At 40.8% G+C, this 24,632-nt stretch overlaps 2 protein-coding genes across 2 annotated transcripts; both read left to right on the top strand.

The window, feature by feature from the left end:
• Positions 1 to 12,484: 12,484 nt before the first annotated feature.
• LOC310987923 (mixed lineage kinase domain-like protein) lies at positions 12,485 to 15,728 on the top strand (the record flags this gene model as incomplete). The annotated part of the gene is made up of 10 exons (XM_083974392.1): positions 12,485 to 12,941; positions 13,212 to 13,289; positions 13,400 to 13,574; positions 13,738 to 13,838; positions 13,934 to 14,069; positions 14,564 to 14,648; positions 14,752 to 14,891; positions 15,098 to 15,147; positions 15,319 to 15,456; positions 15,583 to 15,728. 10 exons carry the CDS (start codon positions 12,485 to 12,487, stop codon positions 15,630 to 15,632), a joined length of 1,410 nt encoding a protein of 469 aa, XP_083830518.1. The 3' UTR covers positions 15,633 to 15,728.
• Positions 15,729 to 21,188: 5,460 nt separating this feature from the next.
• Positions 21,189 to 24,424, top strand: LOC310987921 (mixed lineage kinase domain-like protein; the record flags this gene model as incomplete). Its single annotated transcript, XM_083974390.1, has 10 exons — positions 21,189 to 21,194; positions 21,337 to 21,790; positions 22,233 to 22,404; positions 22,585 to 22,685; positions 22,779 to 22,914; positions 23,341 to 23,425; positions 23,522 to 23,661; positions 23,873 to 23,922; positions 24,095 to 24,232; positions 24,354 to 24,424. The coding sequence occupies 10 exons, from the start codon at positions 21,189 to 21,191 to the stop codon at positions 24,401 to 24,403; spliced, it is 1,332 nt and encodes a 443-aa protein (XP_083830516.1). The 3' UTR covers positions 24,404 to 24,424.
• Between the last annotated feature and the right edge of the window lie 208 nt (positions 24,425 to 24,632).

Raw genomic sequence — 24,632 nt, 5'->3', positions numbered from 1 at the left:
AATGTATCAATCTCCAGCTCCCAGACCTGTGCAGTACATCATGTCCCCTGTGCGTCAGATCGTGTCGCCCATGCAGGTGTACAACTCAGTGTACAACCCGGTGACCACCAGGAACCTGATCAGAGCCGTAACCATCTCCCCCACCGCAGCCCCCGTGACTCGGGTGGCACTCGTCACATCATCTGCGGCCCCCATGGCTTTTTCACCACAGAATACATATGGGTTTTTGCGTTAATACAAGAAATAGACTCTGAACATTCATTTGTTTTCCTGTGATGTGTGCAGATCAGGAGGGAACAACTTGCAGACTTGACTCCTCCCACCTCCTCCCATCAGCCCACGTTAGTTTCTCCCGAGACTCTGCCCTCACAGTGGAGGCACACAATATGTTTGGTGACATCTAGTGGCTGCAGGAGGGATGACAGGAAGAAAAGGTGTTCAATATTAGTGTTAAATACCTGATTTTGTGTTCTTTCTGTTTATCCATGACTTCTCCACAGGCTTGAACATGTTTTTATTATTGTAACCATGATAACAAATTGTGTTTAATCTTAAGGAAAAACCATCTTTGCTGGATCATATCTGCGTTGTTTTTGTGCACAAAACCCAAACAGATCATGATCATTGCATAAGATTTGCCTCATGTTTATTATTGTAGAGTACGACTGTTGTCACAGGAGGGCGCCATTTTAGCACCGGATAAGAAGGTGAAAACCTGTTTGTTCAGGTTTATTGTATTCAATTGTTGCATGATTTTCTTCTCAGATATTCTGAATTTATTTAACTGATGAAAGAGTCAGAACATATTTAATGTGAATATATTTGTATTTTCTGCTTTGTTTCTTTATTGTCATGTTCAGTTTTTATTTATGATCAATTCATGCAAGACAAGGCATGTTTATTTCCACAGTTTATTTTCAGACACGAGGCAACTTGATTTACAAAGGCAAGGAAATGAATGAATACCAGAACAATGAAGTCACATTTTGAAACAATAAAAGCAAATATGACTAAATAAAACTGTGAAAAATACAATAAGATCAGGTAGGAGACTTAACATTTAATGAAAAAACACAATAAGAAGCAGCGTGTGATTTGTTCATTGAGACATCGATGTTTACATCCGCGTTGAAGCAAGTTTGAACCTGACAGGTGTGGGATACTACTTGGTTTAGAATAAACCAGTGAATGTCAGTATATAAGAGAATTAATAACCCACGTGTTACTGTTTATGCATGCATTTGCACCGCCAGTGATCAACTGGAATTTATTCTGTTATTTGATATGTTTACCATATTATTATTTGGCTTTATTTTAAGATGCAGTTGATTTCAATATGTTGCTCTATGAATTAAGAAATAAACAAAAATACAAGTATATCTTTGCTTTTCTTCTTCACAGCAGGACACAGTAGTACGATTTGCTCTCATAGGCCATCTTAGCCTCCACTCTCAGCAGCACATCCTCCTGATCTGCTAGTTTCTCCTCCTGTGCAGCAATCCTCCTCTCCTGCCTTGCCAGCTCCAGCTCCTGCTCCTCCAGCTTCTTCTCCTGCACCTTCAGCTTTGTCTCCTGCTTCTTCTGCTCCTCCAGCTGCACCCCCTGCTCCTCCAGCTTCTTCTCTTGCACCTTCAGTTTCTTCTCCTGCTCCTCCAGCTTCTTCTCCAGCTTCTTCTCCAGCTGCACCTCCTGCTCCTCCAGCTTCTTTTGCTGCCCCTCCATCTTCTTATCCTGCTTCTTCTCCTGCTCCTCCAGCTTCACCTCCAGCTTCTTCTCCTGCACCTCCAGCTTCTTCTCCTGCTCCTCCAGCTTCACCTCCAGCTTCTTCTCCTGCACCTCCAGCTTCTTCTCCTGCTCCTCCAGCTTTTTCTCCTGCTCCTTCAGTTTCCTCTCCTGCTCCTCCATCTTCTTATCCTGCCCCTCCAGCTTCATCTCCAGCTCCTTCTCCTGCTCTTCCAGCTTCACCTCCAGCTTCACCTTCAGCTCCTTCTCCTGCTCTTCCATCTTCTTCTCCTGCCCCTCCAGCTTCACCTCCAGCTTCTTCCCCTGCTCCTCCAGCTTCACCTCCAGCTCCTTCTCCCGCTCCTCCAGCTTCATCTCCAGCTCCTTCTCCTGCTCCTCCAGCTTCACCTTCAGCTTCTTCTCCTGCTCTGCCAGCTTCCTCTCTTGGTAGACGTGCAGAGCCGCGGACAGATTCACAAACGTTTCTGTTAGGCTTTTGTTCAGGTTCTCGAACTCTAGATTGTAGTCGCCGGCTTTAAAGGCCTGATTAAAATTAGTTAATGACTTCCTAAATCTTTCCATCATACCAAAAGCTGACGTCATGATAGCCTCCAGATTCTCCCAACTTTCCTTCACCTTGTCAGAGACTTCGTCCTGCCTCTGAAGTTGGATGAAAGCCCACAATTCTTCCAGGGCCTCCAACCTCTGCAGAACGTGAGCATATTGCTCCTTGTTGGTCTTCATCCTATCAAACACGCCATAGGTGGCCTGGAAGGCTCTGACGACCTCCATGATCAGCTGGCAAGAAAGGAAATCTGTTACATAAGAACAAAATGGATCAACCAACGCCCATCAGGCAACTGATATCATTCTCATTAAGATGGGGTTGGGCCGAGATAAGATCAATCATAAACCTGAAGTTGTGCTTCCTTGACTCTGATCTCTTGAGGTATAATGTTGTTTTTAATTAATAAATATGCAACACCTTTGAAATTACAGCAAATGCCTGAGGTAGGAAGGAAGCTACTAGAGTTCAGTATCAGTCGTCACTATGACATTATTGGATTCTTAAATCCCAAAATATCAAAAACTATATCAGTTCAAAAATCCTGGATTTAGCAGATTAATTAAAGAACAGTTCAGAGCTTCTGTTAGGGTTAGGGTAATTTAGGGAAAGTTTCTGACAGAAAGAAAAAGAATGAGTAAAATATGGAGAGGAAAATACTACTTACTGTGAGGTGGATACAATTCCAGCAGACAGGACTGATCTGTTTGAGTGGGAGGAAGTGAAGTGTACTATTTAATATTATCTAGGCTATAAGGTATGGCTTATAAATCTATTTACCTTTGTCCTCTGATCTGACGCAGAGGTGACATAACTCCTTCTCCACTGGTTACCATGTAGTTTATCTATCTGTATGGTATGTTAGTCTTTGCTTGTGGGCCTCTGCAGGTTTCTATAAGTCTCTGCAGACCTACAGGGACTCTGAAGGCTAATAGCTCCTTAGATAATCTCAAGGGTATTGATCAAAATACAGTTATCTTTATTGGTTTATTAATGGGGGTTCATTCAACTACACTTCAATACATGATTATGTAGAGTAACTCTGTGAGATCATGTGTCATTTTCTCCAGATGTTTCTCTGCAAATATGAGACATACTGTACAGGGAGTGTAGATTGACCCATCACACCCCGGACACAACCTGTTCACACTTCTCCCCTCTGATAGGCGCTATAGAACACTGTAGTGTACGCCAACACAACAAGACACAAGAACAGTTTCTTCCCACAGGCCGTCACTCTACTAAACACCTGAACACCTGTTTGTGTCATACATTGTCAATAAGTAAGGGATAATGTATAGTTCGGAGGTTGTTATGGAGAAATAAACCCCGACAGGTTGTATGGAACCCCGACGCGAAGCGGAGGGGTTTCATTCAACATGAAGGGGTTTATTTCTCCATAACAACCGACCAACTATACATTATCCCGCTTATTACACGGTTTACGAGTGAAAAAATTAATTTGAAACATAATTCTGATCAAAATACGACTTTCATTGATTTAAAATTGCATAATTTAGCGAATCTGCAAGACCGGTCACTTCCGCTGTTTTGCCGAGCCTCCTCCCGGTCGTGCATTTGAAGCCTTTGATAATCAATCAGTGGATCGATAGATGGCCATACACGTGTTACGATGTGTGTATTGTGTGTAGTCGTATCTGTCATAAACAAGAGATTGACTTTACTGTTTACGGGGTGCGTTTGTGTGGCGGAGTCGCGGTGCCACCGAGACGAGAGGAGAGCTGTGACACCGGGTCAGAGGCTCTGATCAGCAGGTTTGGTTTCCAGTAGCGATGTAAAGGAGCCTCCACTCTACTTGTAACAGGTTACAAGTCGTTTATCTAACATCACTATTAGTCCGAAGCTGTTTAATGACGGTAAAAATGAAATATAAGGTAAATATCCTGCATACCGTAGTTTCTCTTTTCTGTGCTGCGCTGATCAGAGCGGCATCCCTAGCAACGGTCTGTTATACTTGACGACGGTCATTATTCAGAAATAACAGACCGCAGAACGCAGCTCTGGACCAATCAGAGAGCAGCATTCAATAGAGCCGTGTAATAACCATCTATATCATATCATCCCACTTACTCATCACTAAATAATTTTTCATGTCCCACTGTCACTGCCATAGATATTGCAATACAACCCTGCTGTAAATAACATATAGAAATATATATATTTATCCAGTATTTATTATTTATCCCATTGTACTACTACCTCATTGTTTATTTGCACTACCGACTGACCACCTTGTTTATTTGCACTACCGACTGACCACCTTAATCCACCTGCCACTTTACTTATCTATGTTTTTACTTGTACGTGTTCTCTGTTGTATTATGTCATTGCTCAGTTCTTGTTGCTGTCTTTCTTATGTGTGTACAAGTGAGTGCATAAACCGGAGTCAAATTCCTTGTATGTCTGTACGTACTTGGCAAATAAATCTGATTATGATTATGATACAAACAAATACTGTATATATAACAATAATACATCTTATTTATAACATGCTTTTACAGATGCTCAGAGATGCTTACATTAAAAAACAATCCCTTTGATGATATCTGTATGAGATACACCAGAGACAGAGACAGAGTCCACTCGGGACAGGTTAAAGGTCAGAAGCCAGAGAAGCTCTTCTGACCTGTGCTCTGTGTGAATTTACAAGGCGTGTTGTGTCCTGGTGGTGAAGCCAGGCAGAACTGTCAGAGTGCCATATATTTTGTCTGCTGTTCAATGTGTTTTGGGAACTATAAAGATAGCGCCCTGAGAACATCTTCAGGGCACTCACTCACTGACTGTACTCCTGTTCGGTTGTGTTTGTGTGACTCCATTCATGAATGCCTTTTATTAAAACTCAAGAAAGACAGCGGACGTGTTCAGTCATCCTTTTTTAAATACTTTATTGAAGGAACAACATTTTTTGCCACCACAGTATTTAACCTCAGCGTCTCCCTATCGTCTGTGTTGTTTGCTGTGTCTATACCCTGTGTGATTTTGTGAGTTTCGATTAAATCGTCTGCATTTAAGTCCAATACCCTTAAAGCAGAAGTAAGTGATATATTTGTGTTAATATAAGTCTTAAATAGTTATATCTTCCGACAGCAATCACTTATAGAGTGTTTGGACCGAAACACGGGTCTGTCAGTCCCTCTGCTCTGCTCTGAGCCGAGGAGAAAACATTTATTGTATCCTACAGTTTTTATCCAATGAGGAGAGAGAACGGCATGCAGGGCTGTGTGTGCAGCCAAGGAACGCCGTGAATGTGGCGACGTAGGGACGAGGACTGTTATGGTGCGTTGAAGGAAACTCGTAACTCGTGTTTTTCCGACCTGTGAAGTTGTACCAGTTCGATCTGGTACGAGTTCACGGGTCAGAAGTTACGAGTGGCCGTTATAGTGACTTTCACAGGTAAAACAGGTCGGAAAAACACGAGTGGGTTGCCTGGAACGCTACAAAGTCGTAAGTTGTGACTTGAAGCTGTAATTTACGGTTTCAAAAGCCTGCCTGGAACGCAGCATTAGCCAAAACGACCGGATCGCTTACTTCTGCTTTAACTTCCTGACATAGAATTGAAATCATTTTAAAAAGGTTTAGTTTAAAAAGGTTAAAAACATTTTAAAGGTATTTAAGAGGTCAAAATCATTTTAAGTATAAACCATGTGGATTTGTGTTTGTTAAAAAAAGTTTTATGTTGTCTTGGTAATTGTCTAGACTGGCAGATATAGGGTTAATAGGTTGCAGGAACATCCATTTTCTCATTTGATATGTTTACCATTTATTAATAATACCCAATATGTTGCTCTATGAATGAAGAAATAAAACAAAAATACAAATATATTACAGTATGTCTTTACTTTTGATCTTGAGTTCTTCTTCACAGCAGGACACAATAGTATGCTCTGCTCTCATAGGCTATTTTACCCTCCACTCTCAGCAGCACATCCTCCTGATCTGCTAGTTTCTCCTCCTGTGCAGCCATCCTCCTCTCCTGCCTCGCCAGCTCCAGCTCCTGCACCTCCAGCTTCTTCTCCTGCTCCTCCAGCTTTGTCTCCTGGTAGATGTGCAGAGCCGAGGACAGAGTCACGAACGTGTCTGTGAGGCTTTTGTTCAGGGTCTCAAACTCTACTTTGAAGTCGCCGGCTTTAAAGGCCTGATTAATCTTGAATGACCCCCTGAATTTCTTGATCACCTCAGCAGCTGACAGCATGACAGTCTCCAGTTCCTTCAAACTTTCCTTCAGGTCGTCAGAGAGTTGGTTGTGCCTCTGATATTGGATGAAAGCCAGCAGTTTTCCCAGGGCTTTCATCCTCTGCAGAACGTGAGGACATTGCTCATCATTGTTCTTCATCTTTTCAAACACTCTGGAGGTGGCCTGGAAGACTTTTATGACCTCCATGATCAGCTGGCAAGACAGGAAGCCCGTTAAATCAGAACAAAATGGACCAGTACCAATCACGTAAGAACGGCAACTGATATCATTCTCATTAAAGGGACAACGAGGAGTTTTGGAAAGCGAAATGTTTTCATACTACATTTACCATGAGCCTCCGCGCGCACGGTGAAATTCTTGGACAGGCGCAAGACAAACGTCTTGCCAAGAATGTTTTCATTCATCAAGAATTAAAGTCAGAGGTTCGAAGACGATCAGATACCGTCGTAGTTCCGACCATAAACGGCGATTCGGCTGCGTTATTCTCATGACCCGCCGGGCAGCGTCCGCGAAACCCAAAGTAAGGAAACGCTGGTCGGCTCGCCCAGCATTTCCACCACCACTAATAATAACAAAATAACGATAGAGACAAAACAATATATTTATCGAAAATGGGCCTATTAGCAATTGTGGGTAACATAGATTCATCCACATTAATATGAGACTTTTTTATTGTTGCAGAATTTTTTGTTCTGCCGATGGAGAAACTCCTCGTTGTCCCTTTAATTACAAGCAGTGAACACAAATGGTTGAGCTGAGATAAGAAGGCATGGACTAATCAATCATAAACCTGACGTTGTGCTTCTTTGACTCTGATCTCATGAGAAATTATGTTGTTTTTAATTAATAAATATGCAACACCTTTAAAAATTACAACAAATGCCTGTCAAATCAGTCAGTATGACATTATTGGATTCTTAAATCCCATGATATCAAAAACTGTATCAGTTCAAAAATCATGGATTTAGCAGATTGATTAAAGAGCAGTTCAGAGCTTCTGTTAGGGTTAGGGAAAGTTTCTGACAGAAGTTTGGAGTTCAGTAAAATATGGAGAGGAAGTGACTACTTACTGTGAGGTGGACACAATTCAAGCAGACGGGACTGATCCAGGTTTGAATAGGAGGGAGCGAAGTGTACTATTTAATATCACCTAGGCTAGGGTATATATGGCTTATGAAGCTATGCACCTTTGTCCTCTGCTCAGACTTAGAACAGAGGACAAAGGTGACATATACTCCTTCACCACCACTGGTTCCTGTGACCTCACTGGTTTATTAACAGTGTTCATTCAACTACACTTCGATACACAATGACATAACTCTCTGAGGTTACGTGTTTCTCCAGATGAGATGAAGTAGACTTTGTTCTCTATTTTGTTTCTCTGCAAATATGAGACATATACTGTACAGTGAGTGTAGTTTATATACAAACAAATGTATTTCATGGATTATTTAGACAGGACACAATGATATTGGCTTTAGGTTGACTGCTTTGTTGTGACATCACAAAGTCACACGAAGTCCTGACGGCTGGTTTTAAGGCTCACTGTGTCTGAATACAGGCTGTGTGCTTTATGATCACACTACACATGGACATCTACCTTTAGACTATGGAGCTTTAACACAAACATCTACCTTTATACTGTATGGAGCTTTAAAACATCTACCTTTATACTGTATGGAGCTTTAACACAAACATCTACCTTTATACTGTATGGAGCTTTAACACAAACATCTACCTTTATACTGTATGGAGCTTTAATACAAACATCTACCTTTATACTGTATGGAGCTGTAACACAAACATCTACCTTTATACTGTATGGAGCTTTAACACAAACATATACCTTTATACTGTATGGAGCTTTAACACAAACATACCTCAATCAGTATCAATCAATATAAACTTTATTGTCCCCTGAGGGAAATTTGCCTTGGACAACCAATGCCTCCAGCAGCTGCATTTCATAAGGACACAGTACAGACATAACAGTACATTTAAATAACAAAAAATATTTTTCCATCCACTCCTGAGTGGGTACAATTCATAGACTAGATATTGCACAGCCCTTGTTGCCTTGTGGTTGCAACCAAAAAAAGAAAAGAAGTAAACCTACCTAATAAATATGGTAAATAAATAGGTACTGATAAGGATCTATAAAGTGCAGAGTGTCTTGGGGACTTCTAAAAGATCCTAGAAACCAGTTAGATTTTTTTTTTTTAAAGAAACTGTGGTATATTGATGTGTTGATGAAAAGAAGGGATCACCGCTGACACGTCTTTGCTTGTATTAAAAAAAGAAGTTTATTAACAAGAAGAAGAACAGTGTACAAAAATGCCGAATCCTGGAGCATCTCTGGTCCAAAATGAGATCTCTCTCTCTCAACTCAAAAACCTTCCTTTTTATATGTTGGCTTATCTCCAACACTCCACCTTCTCCAGACAGAGAGAAACCTCCCGTCCAGATGGTCAATGACCTCTAACTTGACCTTTTAACTTTTAGGCTAGCGAAAAACCCATATCCTGTATCCCATGTCTCTTACCCATTAGAGAAGGCAACAGGATCATTCAGTCATATTGAACCATGCATATCCCATTAGGTCGGATGACTTCTATGCAAATTATGGAACCCATGAAGTAGAGCATATGTCCAAAAAAGGCATACATACATACAAAGAAGAACATACAATACTTTAAGTTATTAAAGTAAGAAAATGAAGGTGGATAATACACTACAATACTATATATGGGGCTTTAAGCAAAGTGAATGATCTTTGTGTATGAATACATTTGTCTGGTTAATTGGTTAATTTACATGACAATAGTGTGTCTAAAAATCACTGAGTCACGGATCAAGAATGCTCTTCCTCCCCCCTTACACTTCAAGGAAGACGTAAGAATGTGTGTCCGAGCAGACACGATAGAAAAAAAAACAGGGGGGAGGGCTGTAAACTGCCTAACAGAAACAGGAAGTTCTCGAGTAGCAGAGTGTGGAGTGGTTCACAGAGTCGAGTCTTGCAGTACAGACATCCAACTTAACTTAAAAGGTAAATATTATTTTTGTGGTCTTATTTTTCTGGTAGCTCTTTGTGTGTCGTCTGCTTGTTGAGTCTGTGATTGTGTGTGTGTATGTGTGTGTCATCACTGCTCATAGTTTCCAGCATGATTCCTTCATCTTTAGGTCTGGGGTGGAGTTGAGTGAGTTGAGCCGGTCACATGAACATGAATTCATGGAGAAGCGCGACAAGAGTGAACAGATCTGTACACTGTATGAGACCAGATTTACAGACAAACTAGACCTCAGGGTACGTTTTGTAGCTTTAAGTGGAAACGGGAAATGGAAAGATGTAGGTCATGGTTTTTCACTGAGCAGCTTGACTCATACATAGACTGTAAACCACCATAAGAAACGGCCAAAAGATTTGTCACGACACCAGTGGTGGAAGAGGAGCTGAGTCTTTTATTTAAAGCGTGAATTCATACATAGGAAAATAACGAGTCCTGCTTTTAAAGTTACAGTCAGTTTATCTTACAGCGGTATTATCAGGAGTGTTATCAGCAACATGCACTTCAACTGAAAGTAAACAGTTGCCTTGTAGGGAACTGGTGCCACTGTAGTCGAATGCTTTCTAACTTATCTAATTAATGGTAAGGCAAAAAGAAAAACTTCCTCATTTAGAGAAAAACACTGAATAGGACGAAACTGATTTGTGGACATGAGAGAGAGCCTGAACAAGATTCTGCTTCTTTTTTTTTTGTAACAGGTCACAAGAGGACTGTGTTATATATAATAATGTTCTTAACTTATCCTGAAAAGCTGTTGAAACTATAGTTTTAAAGGTCCTGGGTAGTTGTAGAAATGCACACAGCTTCAGAAAGCTCAAGGAAAGCCTCATACTACGAATTTAAAACATATGTGAAATACATGTGGGAGTTAAACTCATATCTTTTCTCATATATATTAAAGTATAAGGACCTAGTTTGTTTTCTCAGTTCTTTGCTGAGGCAGCTAATGTAGCTCAACCTACAGTAATTCCCCCCTGGACAGAGTCTAAAAGTTACAAAATACAGCTTTAAAAAGCTCTGAAATTTTCTTTATGTTCGTCACTGTGTAGTTAGAAAGTGCAAATCTGCAAAATCTGATGTGGCAATATGTAAAAGAAGTCTTTCACATCAATCAAGGCAGTTTCTGGCAAATTTGAATAAGTTTACCAGGGAACACCAAGACACTGTAAAACCTCTCTCACATGTCTCTGCACATAACTTCACACAAACAGCAGCTCAGTTCACAAATTAAATTAGAAAAATTCCAAGGTCTGTGTGACGTGTTTTTACCAACTCCAGACTTCACTGCTGTAGCTGTCTGCTCAGTCACACCCAGAGATTATCATTATCAGTGAAGCTATTACAACCATATCAGAATATTTTATTGTAAGTTGATTAAAGTTATCAGTTATACAGATGTTATCTGTATCGGGTTCAACTGTTCATCTGCTCATCAACATAATCGCCTAACAGGCCAATCACTGTTCAGTGCATTTAGACTATGTTGTCGAGATGGGGTCATGCCTATGTTCCCTCATTTCTAACTTTTGTTGTTACTGAAAATTAGGCCCTATGTTCCCTCAGCCCTTTGGTCCCACCATTGGTTGGGTTTAGGCAATGAAGAAAGGAGTTGGTTAAGTTTAGTAAAAAGACCAGGTAGAGGCTAGACAGGCCAGATAGAGAGAGTCCAGATAGGTAGAGAGAGTCCAGAGGGAACATAGGGCTGAGGGAACATAGGGCTGTGGGAACACAGGCACGCTCCCGTCGAGATGATCTGCTGAAGTTCAAACTGAGCATCAGAAAGACGAAGAAAGGTGATTTAAGTGGCTTTGAACATGGCATGACGAGTATTTTACTTAACTGGTATACTGGGATTTTCAGTTATAACCATTTATTATTTGTTGGCCTGACGGACAGGTTCTGACAGAGGTTTGGAGTAATAAAATATGGAGAGGAAATGACTATTTACTGTGAGACGGATATAATTTAAGCAGACAGGACGGATCCAGGTTTTAATAGGAGGAAGTGAAGTGTACTATTTAATATCATCTAGGCTAGGGTATGGCTTATGAACCTCCCCTACCTGTGGTGTCACCTTGGTCCTCTGCTCAGACTTGATTGGAGCTTTTAAGCTGTGTAAAGTGACAATGTTGCATGGTCACTTGGTCTCATAGTTTATCGTCCTTGGTTGAGGAGTGACAGGTGGGGGGTGCAGAACATACTTACCTACGTAGGCGTATGTAGCTTGCAGAGTTTCATCGCCGTCTCCAGGGACTGTGTCTGGATGATGGCCGTCTCCAGTGCTACCTGAGGCTTTTATAATGCTCTGTTCAACACCGATTGTCTGTCCACAGGCGGACTTGTTGCTGGAGTTGAATATATCAAACTTGCGCAACAAGCTAGTTGCCTCCTGGAGTCACAGGTCGCACTCTTTCTGTTGCACTACAGGTTGAGAAGATTGCGTCATTCCATCGACTTTTGCCACACCACAAATAAAAGTCGGTGTGTCGGTGTGTACGAAGCTTTAGAAAGACAAATCAAACCACTGGTTACAACCGAGGTTTGGAGAAGAACCACAACATTGAGGCTGATGGGTGACAGCAACAAAACCTTCACCCACACTGGACCATGAAAGAAGGAAAAATGTTGTCTGGTCAGATGAGTCTTGATTTCTGCCTCAATGCTCAGGTGGTCAGGTCAGAATTTGGTGTAGACAACATGAAAGCCTGAATCCTTCCTGTCTGTATCAATGGTTCAGGTTGGTGGTGGTGTTATGGTTTGGGGACATTTTCTTGTAACTTGGTACCAACTGAGCATCATTTAAACACTACAGGCAGTATAATAATTCATGAGAATAGCAGGGTTCGACCTGATAAAGCTGAGTGTGTGTCATTTCATTGCTAAAAGTGGATTTCCCCTCTATCGTTACAGGAGATCATGGAGTACGTGGAGTACGTGGAGATCATCCTGTCTGTTGCCTCAGAGATCTATAAGCTCTATGAGACAGTGAAGGACAACAAGGAGACCTGCCAACGTGTTTTGCATCGGGTGAAATCCCTGGAGAAGCTGGTGGCTTCCATCAGAAAGAGGGACACGGTCCGTGTCTCAGAAGATGTAGAACGGATCCTCAAGGAAGTGATCGACATCTTGAAGGCGGGACGGGAGCTCATCAAAAAGTGCACAACGGACAACTGGTTTAAGCGTGTCACAAGAGCCTTCAAGCGCAAAGAGGATTTACAGATTCTGATTGAACGGATCAATGATGGCTTCCAGCAGCTGGCTGTAGCTATGCAGCTGGAGCAAGGGACTGGGATATACATGGTGTATAAGGAAGTCTCCAAAGAGAAAGATGATGAGGTGGCCAGAAGGAAGGACGACAAGGCACTGAAGGACTGTGAGAGAAACTGATTTTGTCTTGAGCTTCACACACATTACAGAGGGCCTATACTATACTGTTTGAATGCAGGTGTGGTAAGAAACCCAACAAGGGTTCATGTAAAAACCTCACCACAACATAAGAATTTAGATTAGACAATGACATTTCTGGAGATGGGCTGCCTGAGCAGAGTGTTAAACAGTAAAGGATGATAACTGGAATCACCCAAATATTCTGCATAATGGACCAATCACATTGTTATTGGTTGTGTTTGTGTCTATTCCTCAGTGATTGAGAAGAGCATGAGGGAGCAGCCACAGAAACTGGAAGAAATCAAAAGCGAAGTGGAAAAGCTCATAGAAAAGTGTGAGTACACTGAAACACAAGCATTGGTGTTGTTATTACAGCGAGTACCAGAAACGGTAGCTTCTAAAGTAACTCTAAAATCCTGCACAATGATTTGTGTATTTTCTCAGTGAGTAAGCCCCAGGACAACAGTGACGGCATCCAAATGATCAAACTGGATGATCTGAAGTACGACGGAAAACCATTGAATCATTCAACAGTGACCTCGGAGGTCTACAAAGGAACGTATCGTGGGTTCCAAGTCGCCATCAAGAGATACATGCAACCTGTGAACCGCAACCCGAGGTCTGTGCCACACTGCTGAACGATTATCAATACAAATAAGTTTATTATAAATTATTATTATTATAAAATCCAGATTTTTTAAAGCAGTTTAGCACTTACAAATGGCATTATGTTTTGTGTGTATAAACTCATGTAGTTGCCTAAATGTTTTCTCCATATGTAGCCAGATACGTGCTTTTTTCGAGAGGGAGGTCATCACCATGAAGCAGTTTGAGTCACCCTATATCTTACGGATGTATGGCATCTGTGTCCGGGATAGAGCCGGTGAGCAGTGACAATGTCAATCACAGAATATCAGCCGCTTAAAACACCTTTAAAACCACAAATAATGCATTGTGTCTTCATGAATGCACAAATAGGACCCAACCCTCAGTTCCTCATCGTCACTGAGTTCTGTGAAAGGGGAAGTCTCCGAGAGGTGCTGGACTCCAAGACTGACCTGTCCTGGGCTAAGAAAGCTCGAATGTGTCTGGACGCGGCACAAGGACTCTACCGGTCAGTCTACAGACTCTATATTTACTACCGATATGTAAAATTTAAATGTGCTATGAATTTACGTGGAGAAAGTGAAGGTCTTGTTGGCCTTTTTTTCTCTTTCAAGTGGGAAAATAATTTTTCGAAATACAATTAGTCTATTGACCAGTTTGGCTGAAATGATAACAAAACAATCTTTTCATTTTTGTGGCACCATCAATCAATTAACACAGAAAGTATATATTGAAGCGATAACAAAAAAAAATTGGTGACTTAGGATGTTTTGCAGAAAATGAGCCAAAAGGACTGAAAACATATATGTTTTCAGTCCTTTTGGCTCATTTTCTGCAAAACATCCTAAGTCACCAATACTCACCTTGGTGAGTATTGGTGACTTAGGATGTTTTGCCCATCAAATCACAATTTACACGTAAATTGTGATTTGATCCTTTTGCCACGAGAGGGCAGAATTACTTTTTATGACGACTTGCTGATGACTCTCTGTTTTCTCGCAGACTGCATAACACTGAAGTAAAGAGTAGGGTTCATGGATCCATCACCAGCAGCAAATTCCTGGTGGCGAAGGACTTCACAGTCAAGGTACTAAAGTCAATGCTGGTTTGCCTCCCACCAATTGTATTGTATTGTATGTGGGATTGGGGACAATGTATGATGTTTTATGTATTATTTTTTTAATTTGCAGCTGGGAGGTTTTGAGCTGGCGAAAACTGAAACGTCGCTGAGAAGGTCAAAAATTGAGGAGAGCAGGTCCTCGTGCTACGAATCTCCTCAGAAGCTCAACGACATCAACTATGAATACACCAAAGAGTGTGAGATCTACAGGTCAGACATCCATCCAGAGGTTCATCTACACAGCTGCATAACAGGGCTATAAATGCCAAGAGGTCAATTAGGCCACTGGGAAAGGGAATATAGAAATCTTAAAATATTGTTTCTAAACTTTCAAAACATGCTAACAAGTTGTTGCCGCTAGATCAATTTTGGTTGAGATGTTTTTCTAAAACCTCACCTGGAAATGTCTCTTTCAGCTTTGGTATCGTCCTGTGGGAAATTGCCACCCATAAGATACCTTTTGAAAGTAAGTATCTGTTCAGTCATCAAAATCCAACCCGAGCTAATGTTAAATGCATCAATAATGCAGTAATTCGATTGGACGACAGGCATTACATGAGTGCTGATGTTTTAAGGACTTTTAAGTACACTTCAATTATCAAATACTCCACGTTTTATGCCATGCTGTTTTTTCCAGACATGTCAGTTGAGCAAATCCAGAAAAAAGTGTGCGACAAGGAATGGAAGGAATCAATTCCTGACTGTCCCAAGCCACTGGAACAAGTGATCAACGAGTGCCGGGCCTTCGACCCCTTCCACAGACCATCTGCTGGAGGTGAACCAGTCACTGTCATCATGCCACCATGCCATGCACCAAAGTCAACATCAACTGTAAAACCATTAAGTGTTAAGTATGTCACAAACCATCTAAAATAACAATGCTATTCTTTCTGCTTCACAGCGCTGGTGGACAAACTGCAGATCGTGGTGGCACAGTTGGAGGAGCAATAAAAGTCTTTACAAATATTCAGCATTTTGGAGAGCTGAGAAGAACCTCATTCATAAAGTTTTCAACCTGGCCTGTAATTTGTCAAACAACAACAACAACAAAGAAAGGTCGACGCAGCAGTCATGTTTTACAAATGCGGAATTGTAGGTGCTTATTTTTTATGAATGTTTCAGCAGCTGGTAACATCAGGGAAATTTGGAGACAGCTACAATTAAAAACACTGTGATATCAAGGCAGTGCAGCTGTATTTTATAGCATCCAGTAAATATGCTCTCTACATAAATGAGCCATATCTGAACACCAGCTCTGGAGTCTGCTGTAACTCCATCATATTAAACTGAAAATGGCTGATGCAGCGTGACTGGTTTTACACATTTGATGTCCTTCATTCAAACTGATAAAAAAGGAGACCCCAGGTGGAAGGTGCTAGTTTTATATTCAATAAATTCTTCATTCATTCTTCATTGTATTTGGTATTGAGTCTGTGAATGACTAAAGTAATTCACAGACTCAGGGGAAACACTGTGATGTGTTATAGTAAGATACAGGGATTGGATCGACGTAAGACCGCACCACGACATTGCACGATATTAGCCGGACAAATCATGGGGGTAGATCATAGTCAAACCATCATCGTCAGCTCTCATTTGAATAAGAGGTAGCGCCTTAATCGTAAATAAAAGCGAAGGCACGGAGAGAAGCTAGTCTAGAACAGGCTCTGGTTTATGACCATTTTTTGAAGGGGCATAAACTCTGCTGCACGAAGCTTGGTCTTTTCTGATCATCTTACGAAGCTATTCTGATTTATTACTGTTATATTACTTTGATGAACAATTTTTATAACTTTTTAACACTTTTGGATACTTTTATTTGTATCATTTAATGCTGGAAATAAAAATCCTCGATCGCAACTGGCCCTGTTTTGGATCTTGATTTTTCCTCCAACAAAACCCAGAGGGGAAGGCTCTAACTTCTTGACAGAAACAGAGGAGTACAAGTACAGAGTCTAACTCCTTTTCTTTGTGTGTCGAGTCTTGCAGCACTGGCATCCATCTCAACTTAAAGGTAAATTATCTTTTTGTTAATTGTTTTTGCTGGTAGCATAAAGGAGCCAACATGATCTCATATACAGTATAAGGACCTAGTTTGTTTTCTCTGTCCTTTGCTGAGGCAGATAATGTATCGCAACTAATTTTCTCCTGGAGCTCAATAAAGAGTCTGAATCTGATGATTGATTCTGATTCTGTCGACAGGAGTTACTGATGGTGTTAGACCTCTCTGATTGGATTTGGATGTATGTTTACCATAATTTGTTTGTATAGCTCTTTAGGTCTTGTCCAAATAAGGGCAGACCATCCACAAGCTCAGGATCGTCCATTACTAAGTCATATAAGACAGCATGCGTAGTTAAGACCGGTCTAGTTTAGATCTTTAAGAGCTCTTACATTCACTTCATTTTTTCTCCTCTGATTCGGTAATAAGGAAGTCTTTCAAATCAGCCATGGCAGGCCTGGACAAATTTTAATAAGTTTAGGGAGCACACTGTAAACCTGTGTGGATACATCTGTTTTCTAGGGAAACAGCCAGATCTCTTTCTCTGTGGGTTATCCTGTCAATACGAGTCTTTGTGTTTTTTTACCGAAAGACCTGGCTCTGAATGCGAGTCAACTCTCACATGGAAACTTGGACCTTCACACAACAGCAGCTCAGTTTGTTAATAAAATTCCAAGGTCTGTGTGGTGTGTCTTCACCAGCTCTGTACTATACTGTTGCTGTTGGTGGTAAAGGACTTAACAGTCAAGGTACTAAAGTCAATGCTTGCTGGGTTTGCCTCCCACCGATTGAACTGTGGTATTTAAGGGATTGGGGACAATGTATGATGTTTTATACAGCATTATTTTTTTTAATTTGCAGCTGGGAGGTTTTGAGCTGGCGAAAAAAGAAACGTCACTGAGAAGGTCAAAAATTGAGGAGAGCAGCTCTGGAGTCTGCTGTAACTCCATTATATTAAACTGAAAATGGCTCCACCTAGTGGTGACAAGAAAAGACATCAGGTTATCTTTATAAAATTTCAACCTCCTGTGTCATGTTTGGCTTCCAGCTTTGATTATTGAGTCTGTGAATGATTTTGTGTTTGATGCAACGTGACTGTTTCACACACTAAAATCTGTCTATTAATAAAATCATACAAACTGATAAAAGGGAGACCCCAGGTGGAAGGTCCTAGTTTTATATTCAATAAATTCTTCAATAAAATGTCCTGTTTTGAACTCAATTTGCTGGGAAAAAATGTGTTTATTTCTGCCTGTTTATATGGCCATCCTCCTCCTGCTTCTTCCCCTCTTTGCTCACAATATTATCTCATCACTTTTCATGATCTCTTTATGTTTTTTTTTTTCCAAGCATTTCACTTTTGTAATTCCAAAGTGAGAATATTTCTGGGTCTGTGAAATACAGTTTTTGGTCTTAAAGCTACAGTTGGTAGGTGTATGAAATTCCAGACTAAGTTGGAAATTTCAAAACGATACAATGTTTTTCAACGAGACCTTTCTTTAGACATCAACAGCCGGTGCCGCCTGCAGCGAGGACTGTAGCCTCCACACATGGGGCGCCTCCTCAAGCTGTGCAACTTGGCGCTTCACCAATTTTACTTTTGAGAACAGTAAAAACACCCTAAACATTTTTCCTTTGTCTTCAAGTTGACTTCTAATGTGACCCAGAATGGATCATAATGGATATTTGTTAGAAAGATTGTATGAGATTGTGTATTATTCTGACGCAGACAGAAACTTTGAGAAAATGGAAAATTGGAAAATTCACTTTATTGTGGTAAGAAAGCACGGAATTGATAAATCTGATGTGCCAATAAATTAGTTTACCAGGGAACACAGTGTTGACGGACCTATTTTCTAGGGAAAACAGACAGATTCATTTGTTTGTTGGTTATCGTGTCAATAGAAGCCTTTGCAGGTTTTTTTTACCTGAAGACTTGGCTCTGAATCTGATTATTTACTTCAAGCCAGTGTTACAACCCTGGCTCTCAGGTTGAAACAACAGAGCTCTGAGGATATTTCAGTGTTTATTTAACTAAATCACCCAAAAGGAACATAATGAGTGTGTGTGTTGCATCAAATGTAGTGTGTGTGTGTGTGTGTGGGTGGTGGTGTGTGTGCATGTGTATATGTATATGAGCGACCAAACACCAAACTACAGCAGGTTGTAGGCCATAGCAGCAGTCAGCTGCTCAGCCACCAGAGAGAGCGAGCAGACTGACCTTTTGTCAGTGAACTGAAGCCACACCCTAAGGTGTGGTCTGCTTAGGATGGCCCACTGCTTCCTGGTATTCACTGAGAGGAAGCAGGCAAGACATAAGTAACACCTGAGTATGTCTGTGCATAAGCGATAGAAAACCCAGAGGGGAAGGCTCTAACTGCCTGACAGAAACAGAGGAGTACACATACGAGTCCAACTCCTTTTCTTCGTGTGTCGAGTCTTGCACCACTGGCATCAATCTCAACTTCAGGTAAATATTGTTTTTGTTAATTGTTTTTGCTGGTAGCATAAATGAGTCAACATGAGCTGAGGGAGAGGGAAACAAAAGAGTGAATGTACATGTACAGTACAGTACCCATTCAACAGATCTGTATACTGAGAAAATCAGTTTTGCATAGAAACTAGACCTCAGGGTATGTTTTACAAGCTGTAGCTTTAAATTGAAATATTGAGGAGATGTAGGTCGTGGCTTTAAAACCATTGTGTAACGCAAACAGGTTTTCACTGAGCAGCTTGCCTCGCGACAGAAAACAATGAGTGTAAAAGAAAAAGCCAAAAGATTTGTCACGACACCAGTGGTGGAAGAGGAACCACTTTTTTAAAGCAGAAATTCATTCACATGAAAATAACAAATCCTGTTTCAAAGTCCCAGTCAGCTTATCTCACAGCAGTACAGGGTTTCCTGTTAAGGCGGCCGCCTTAACAACAAAGAGCTGCCGCCTAAACTAACGTCTTAAACGCGTGGTGAAAGCGAAACTTAATACACAAAAGTGGTTAGAAACTATAGTTTTAAAGGTCCAAGGTCGTTGTAGAAATGCACACAGCTTAAGAAAATGAGCCCCAAAGCTACTAATTCAAAAAGTGTGTGACATACGTGTGGGATTTAAAGTCATACCCTCTTTACATAGTCCTTTCTCATATATATTACAGTGTAAGGACATAGTTTGCTCTCTTTGTTCTTTGCTGAGGCAGATGACGTATCTCAACCTGATTTCCTCCTGGAGATCAATAAAGCATCTGAATCTGATGATTGATTCTGATTCTGTCGACAGGAGTTACAGATGATGTTAGACCTCCCTGACTGGATTTGGATGTATGTTTACCATAACGTGTTTGTTTAGCTCTTTGGGTCTTGTCCAAATAAGGGCAAGCTCAGGATCCTCCATATGTTTTGTTATGTTTTTGTTACGTTTTGCTTTGTATCTATACTTTTATATTTGTCAATTGTATTTGTTTTTACAAAGACTGAAATAAACACACTAAACTAAACTAAAACTAAGACATATAATGAATGAATGAATGAAGGCTTTATTTCAAACATGTGGGTGATACCTAGCACATTTGAAGCACTTTGGTTGATACGTTTTGCATGTTTGAAAAGGAGTAGGAAGAAGCATTAGCTTATTTAATCCTATCCCTTCTCCACTTAGTACCTTAATACTTGTTTAGCCAACTTGTGTATCCTTTGTTGTTGTTTTTTAAATACACACTCCAAACACGAAGTTGTGCAAGCATACAGATGTTTTAGATTCAATTCCCCCCTCAGATTATATCCCCCCTTTCTCTGAAAAAACATGCTTGAGAGGGTATCAGTTGTTAAGACAGGACTAGTTTCCATCTTAAAGAGTTTTTAAATTTAATTAATTTTTTCCTCCTGACTATGTGGTTAGAAAACAAAACAGCAAAATCTGATGTGGCATTATCTAAGGAAGTCTTTCAAAACAGCCAAGGCTGGCATGGGCAAATTTTAATGTTTACCAGGGAACATAATGTTGACAGACCTGTTTTCTAGGGAAACAGTTAGATCTCTTCTTCAGTGGGTTATCCTGTCAATACAGATGTCTTTGTTTTTTGTTTTTTACCTGAAGACTTGGTTCTGAACTCTCTCACATCAGATCACTTTATACAGCAGCAACATAGTTCGTCAATTAAATCTCAAGGTCTGTGTGGTGTGTCTTTACCAACTGAGCATCAGAAAGAAGAAGAACAGTGATTTTGGTGACTTTGAATGAAGCATTGTTGGTATACTGGAATTTTCACAATTATTTCTAGAGTTTAATTGTGACACTTAATTGTCAGGCAGTTGGAGCTGATAGAAAGACATAGTAACTCAGATAACCACTGGTTGCAACTGAGGTCTGCAGAAGAACATCATCCTAAAACCACAATACTATGTCAAACCTTGAGGCAGATAAGCTACAGCAGCAGAAATTTTACCATTTCTGATGAATCTCGAGTTCTGTTTCAAAGTTCAGGTGGTCAGTTCAGAATTTGGTGTAAACAACATGAAGGTAATGAGATTTTCTTGTAACTTTGGTACCAACTGAGCATCTTTTAAACACTGCAGGACACACCACTGGAAGGCAGAGTGATTCAGCCTGATAATATGTGTCATTTCACTGCTAAAAGTCAATTTCCTCTCTGTCTCCACAGGAGATCATGGAGTCTGTGAAGACCATCTTGTCCATTGTCAAAGACATCTATAAGCTCTATGACACAGTGAAGAGTAACAAGGAGACCTGCCAACATGTTTTGAATCTGGTGAAATCCCTGGAGATGCTGGTGGAGTCCATACAAAACAGGGACACGGTCCATGTCACAGAAGATGTAGAACGGATGCTGAAGGAGGTAATTGACATCTTGATGGCGGGACAGGAGCTCGTCAAAAAGTGCACAAAGGGCAACTTGATAGAGGATGCCTGGAAAGCCAACAAGCGCAAAGAGGATTTAAAGATTTTGATTGAACGGATCAAGAGTGGCTTCCAGAGGCTGGCTGTAGCTATGCAGCTGGAGCAAGAGACTGGGATATACAAGGTGTATGAGAAAGTCTCCAGACTAGAAGCGTATGAGGAAGCCAGAAGGAAGGACGAGCAGGAGCGGAACGACTGTGAGAGAAACTGGTTTTGTCTTTAACCTCACATACATTACAAATACAGAAGGCCTATACTACATTGTGGTGTTTTTAAAAAAAGAGGATGCAGGTATGGTAAGAAACCCAACAAGGGCTCATTTAAAAACCTCACCACAACATTGGGACTTAAATTAGCATGTTAACCAGTTAAGGATCAAAAATTGCCCAAATCTTAACATTTTCGCTAACATTGTCATCCGATGTGTTTGTGTCTATTCCTCAGTGATCGATGAGAAGATGATAGAGCAGTTGAAGAAACTGGAATAAATCAAAAGCAATATGGAAAAGCTCATACTGTGTGAGTCAAAATGACAAAACACAAGGTCCTGCATTGGTGTTGTTATTACAGTGAGTACCAGAAACGGTAGCTTCTAAAGTAACTCTAAAATTCTGCACAATGATTTGTGTATCTTCTCAGTGAGTAAGCCCCAAGACAACAGTGACGGCATCCGAACGATCAAACTGGACGAACTGGAGTACGACAAAGAACCATTCATGAAAACAACAACCTCAGAGGTCTACAAAGGAAAGTATCGCAAGTTCCAAGTCGCCATCAAGAGATACATGGAAGCTGAGAACCACAACCCAAGGTCTGTCTGTGTGCCACACTACTGGACAATTATAAATACCATTTAGTTTAGATTTTAATAAGTTCTAGATTATTAAGTCTAGATTTTTTTCAAAGCAATTTAGCACGTAAAACACCAATGTGTTTTGTGTGGATAATCTGATGTATACCTTAAAGTTGCCTAAATGTTTTCTCCGTGTAGCCAGATAGATGCTTTTTTCAAGAGGGAGATCATCACCATGAAACAGTTTGAGTCGCCCTATATCTTACGGATGTATGGCATCTGTGTCCGGGATAGAGACGGTGAGCAGTGACAGTGTCAATAACAGAATATCAGCCACTGAACACCTTTAAAACTATAAATAATGCATTGTGTCTTCATGAATGCACAAATAGGAGCCAACCCTCAGTTCCTCATCGTCACCGAGTTCTGTGAGAGGGGAAGTCTCCGGCAGGTCCTGGACTCCAAGACTGACCTGTCCTGGGCTAAGAAAGCTCGAATGTGTCTAGACGCGGCACAAGGACTCTACCGGTCAGTCTACAGACTCTATATTTACTACCGATATGTCAAATTTAAATGTGCAAGAAATTTATATGGAGAAAGCGAAGGTCTTGTTGGTGCAGGTGAGATTAAAAATGTAAAATTCCTTTTTTCTTTTTCAAGTAAGAAAAGGAATTTTTCAAAATACGGAGCTATTATCAGAACAATGAGTCTATTAACCAATTTGGCTCAAACAACAATGAAAAAACTTTTTAGTGGCACCAACCACAACATAATTGAAATGTTTTGGTGACTTGGGACATTTTGTTGAAAAAGAACCAAAAGGGCTGAAAAATATCTTTAAGGTGTCATTAGTGTAAATTGTGATTCAATCATTTTTGACACTAGGGGGCAGAGTTACTTTTTATGATGAAAGTTTATGATGAAACTTGCTGATGACTCTCTGTTTTCTCGCAGACTGCATAACACTGAAGTAAGAAGTAGGGTTCATGGATGCATCACCAGCAGCAAGTTCCTGGTGGCGAAGGACTTCACAGTCAAGGTACTGAAGTCGTGTTTGCTGGGTTTGTGGTATTTAAGGGATTGAGGACAATGTATTATACAGCATAATTTTGGATTTCTTTTTTTTAATTTGCAGCTGGGAGGTTTTGAGCTGGCAAAAACAGAAACATCGCTGAGAAGGTCGAAAATTGAGGAGAGCAGGTCCTCGTGCTACGAATCTCCTCAGAAGCTCAACGACATCAACTATGAATACACCAAAGAGTGTGAGATCTACAGGTCAGACATCCATCCAGAGGTTTATCTACACAGCTGCATAACAGGGTTATGAATGCCAAGAGGTCAATTAGGCCACGGGGAGAAGGAAATATTGAAATCTGAGAATATTGTTTCTGAACTTTCAAAACATGCTACCAAGTTGTTGCTGCTAGATCAGTTTTGGTTGAGAAGTTCTTGTAAAACATCTAAAACCTAGAAATGTCTCTTTCAGCTTTGGTATCGTCCTGTGGGAAATTGCCACCCGTAAGATACCTTTTGAAAGTAAGTATCTGTTCACCAGTCATCAAAATCCAACCCCAACTACTGTTAAAAGTTCCAATAATGCAGTAATTCGATTGGACGACAGGCGTTACATGAGTGCTGATGTTTTAAGGACTTTTAAGTACACTACAATTATCAAATACTCCACTTGTATGCGTTGCTGTTTTTCCAGACATGTCAGTTGAGGAAATCCAGAAAAAAGTGTGCAACAAGGAATGGAAGGAATCAATTCCTGACTGTCCCGAGCCACTGGAACAGGTGATCAACGAGTGCCGGGCCTTCGACCCCTTCCACAGACCATCTGCTGGAGGTGAACCAGTCACTGTCATCATGCCACCATGCCATGCACCAAAACTGTAAAACCCCAGTACAAAGTGTTAAGTGCATCAGAAACCATCTAAAATAACAATGCTATTCTTTCTGCTTCACAGCGCTGGTGGACAAACTGCAGATCGTGGTGGCACAGTTGGAGGAGCAATAAAACTCTTCACATCTATTCAGCGGAGATGGGGACTGGAGTTAGCCTCATAAACCAGCTGCTCCCGGAAATGTAATTCATTTCATTTCTGAGGGAGGGTCTGGCCTCATACCCGTTGTAAGCGTTTGGGGTGAGCGGGAGCTGGGCGGGAGTAGTAGCGTTGACAGACAACCCCATTCAGCCAATCAGCAATTTTTGATGTAGTGACGGGGCTTTGCACCAGTCAGTCCCT

This window comes from Trachurus trachurus (assembly GCF_905171665.1).
Source record: "Trachurus trachurus genome assembly, chromosome: 6".
Lineage (NCBI taxonomy): Eukaryota > Metazoa > Chordata > Actinopteri > Carangiformes > Carangidae > Trachurus > Trachurus trachurus.
The sequence above is the reverse complement of the archived record's forward strand: the minus strand, read 5'-3'. Positions and strand labels throughout refer to the sequence as shown.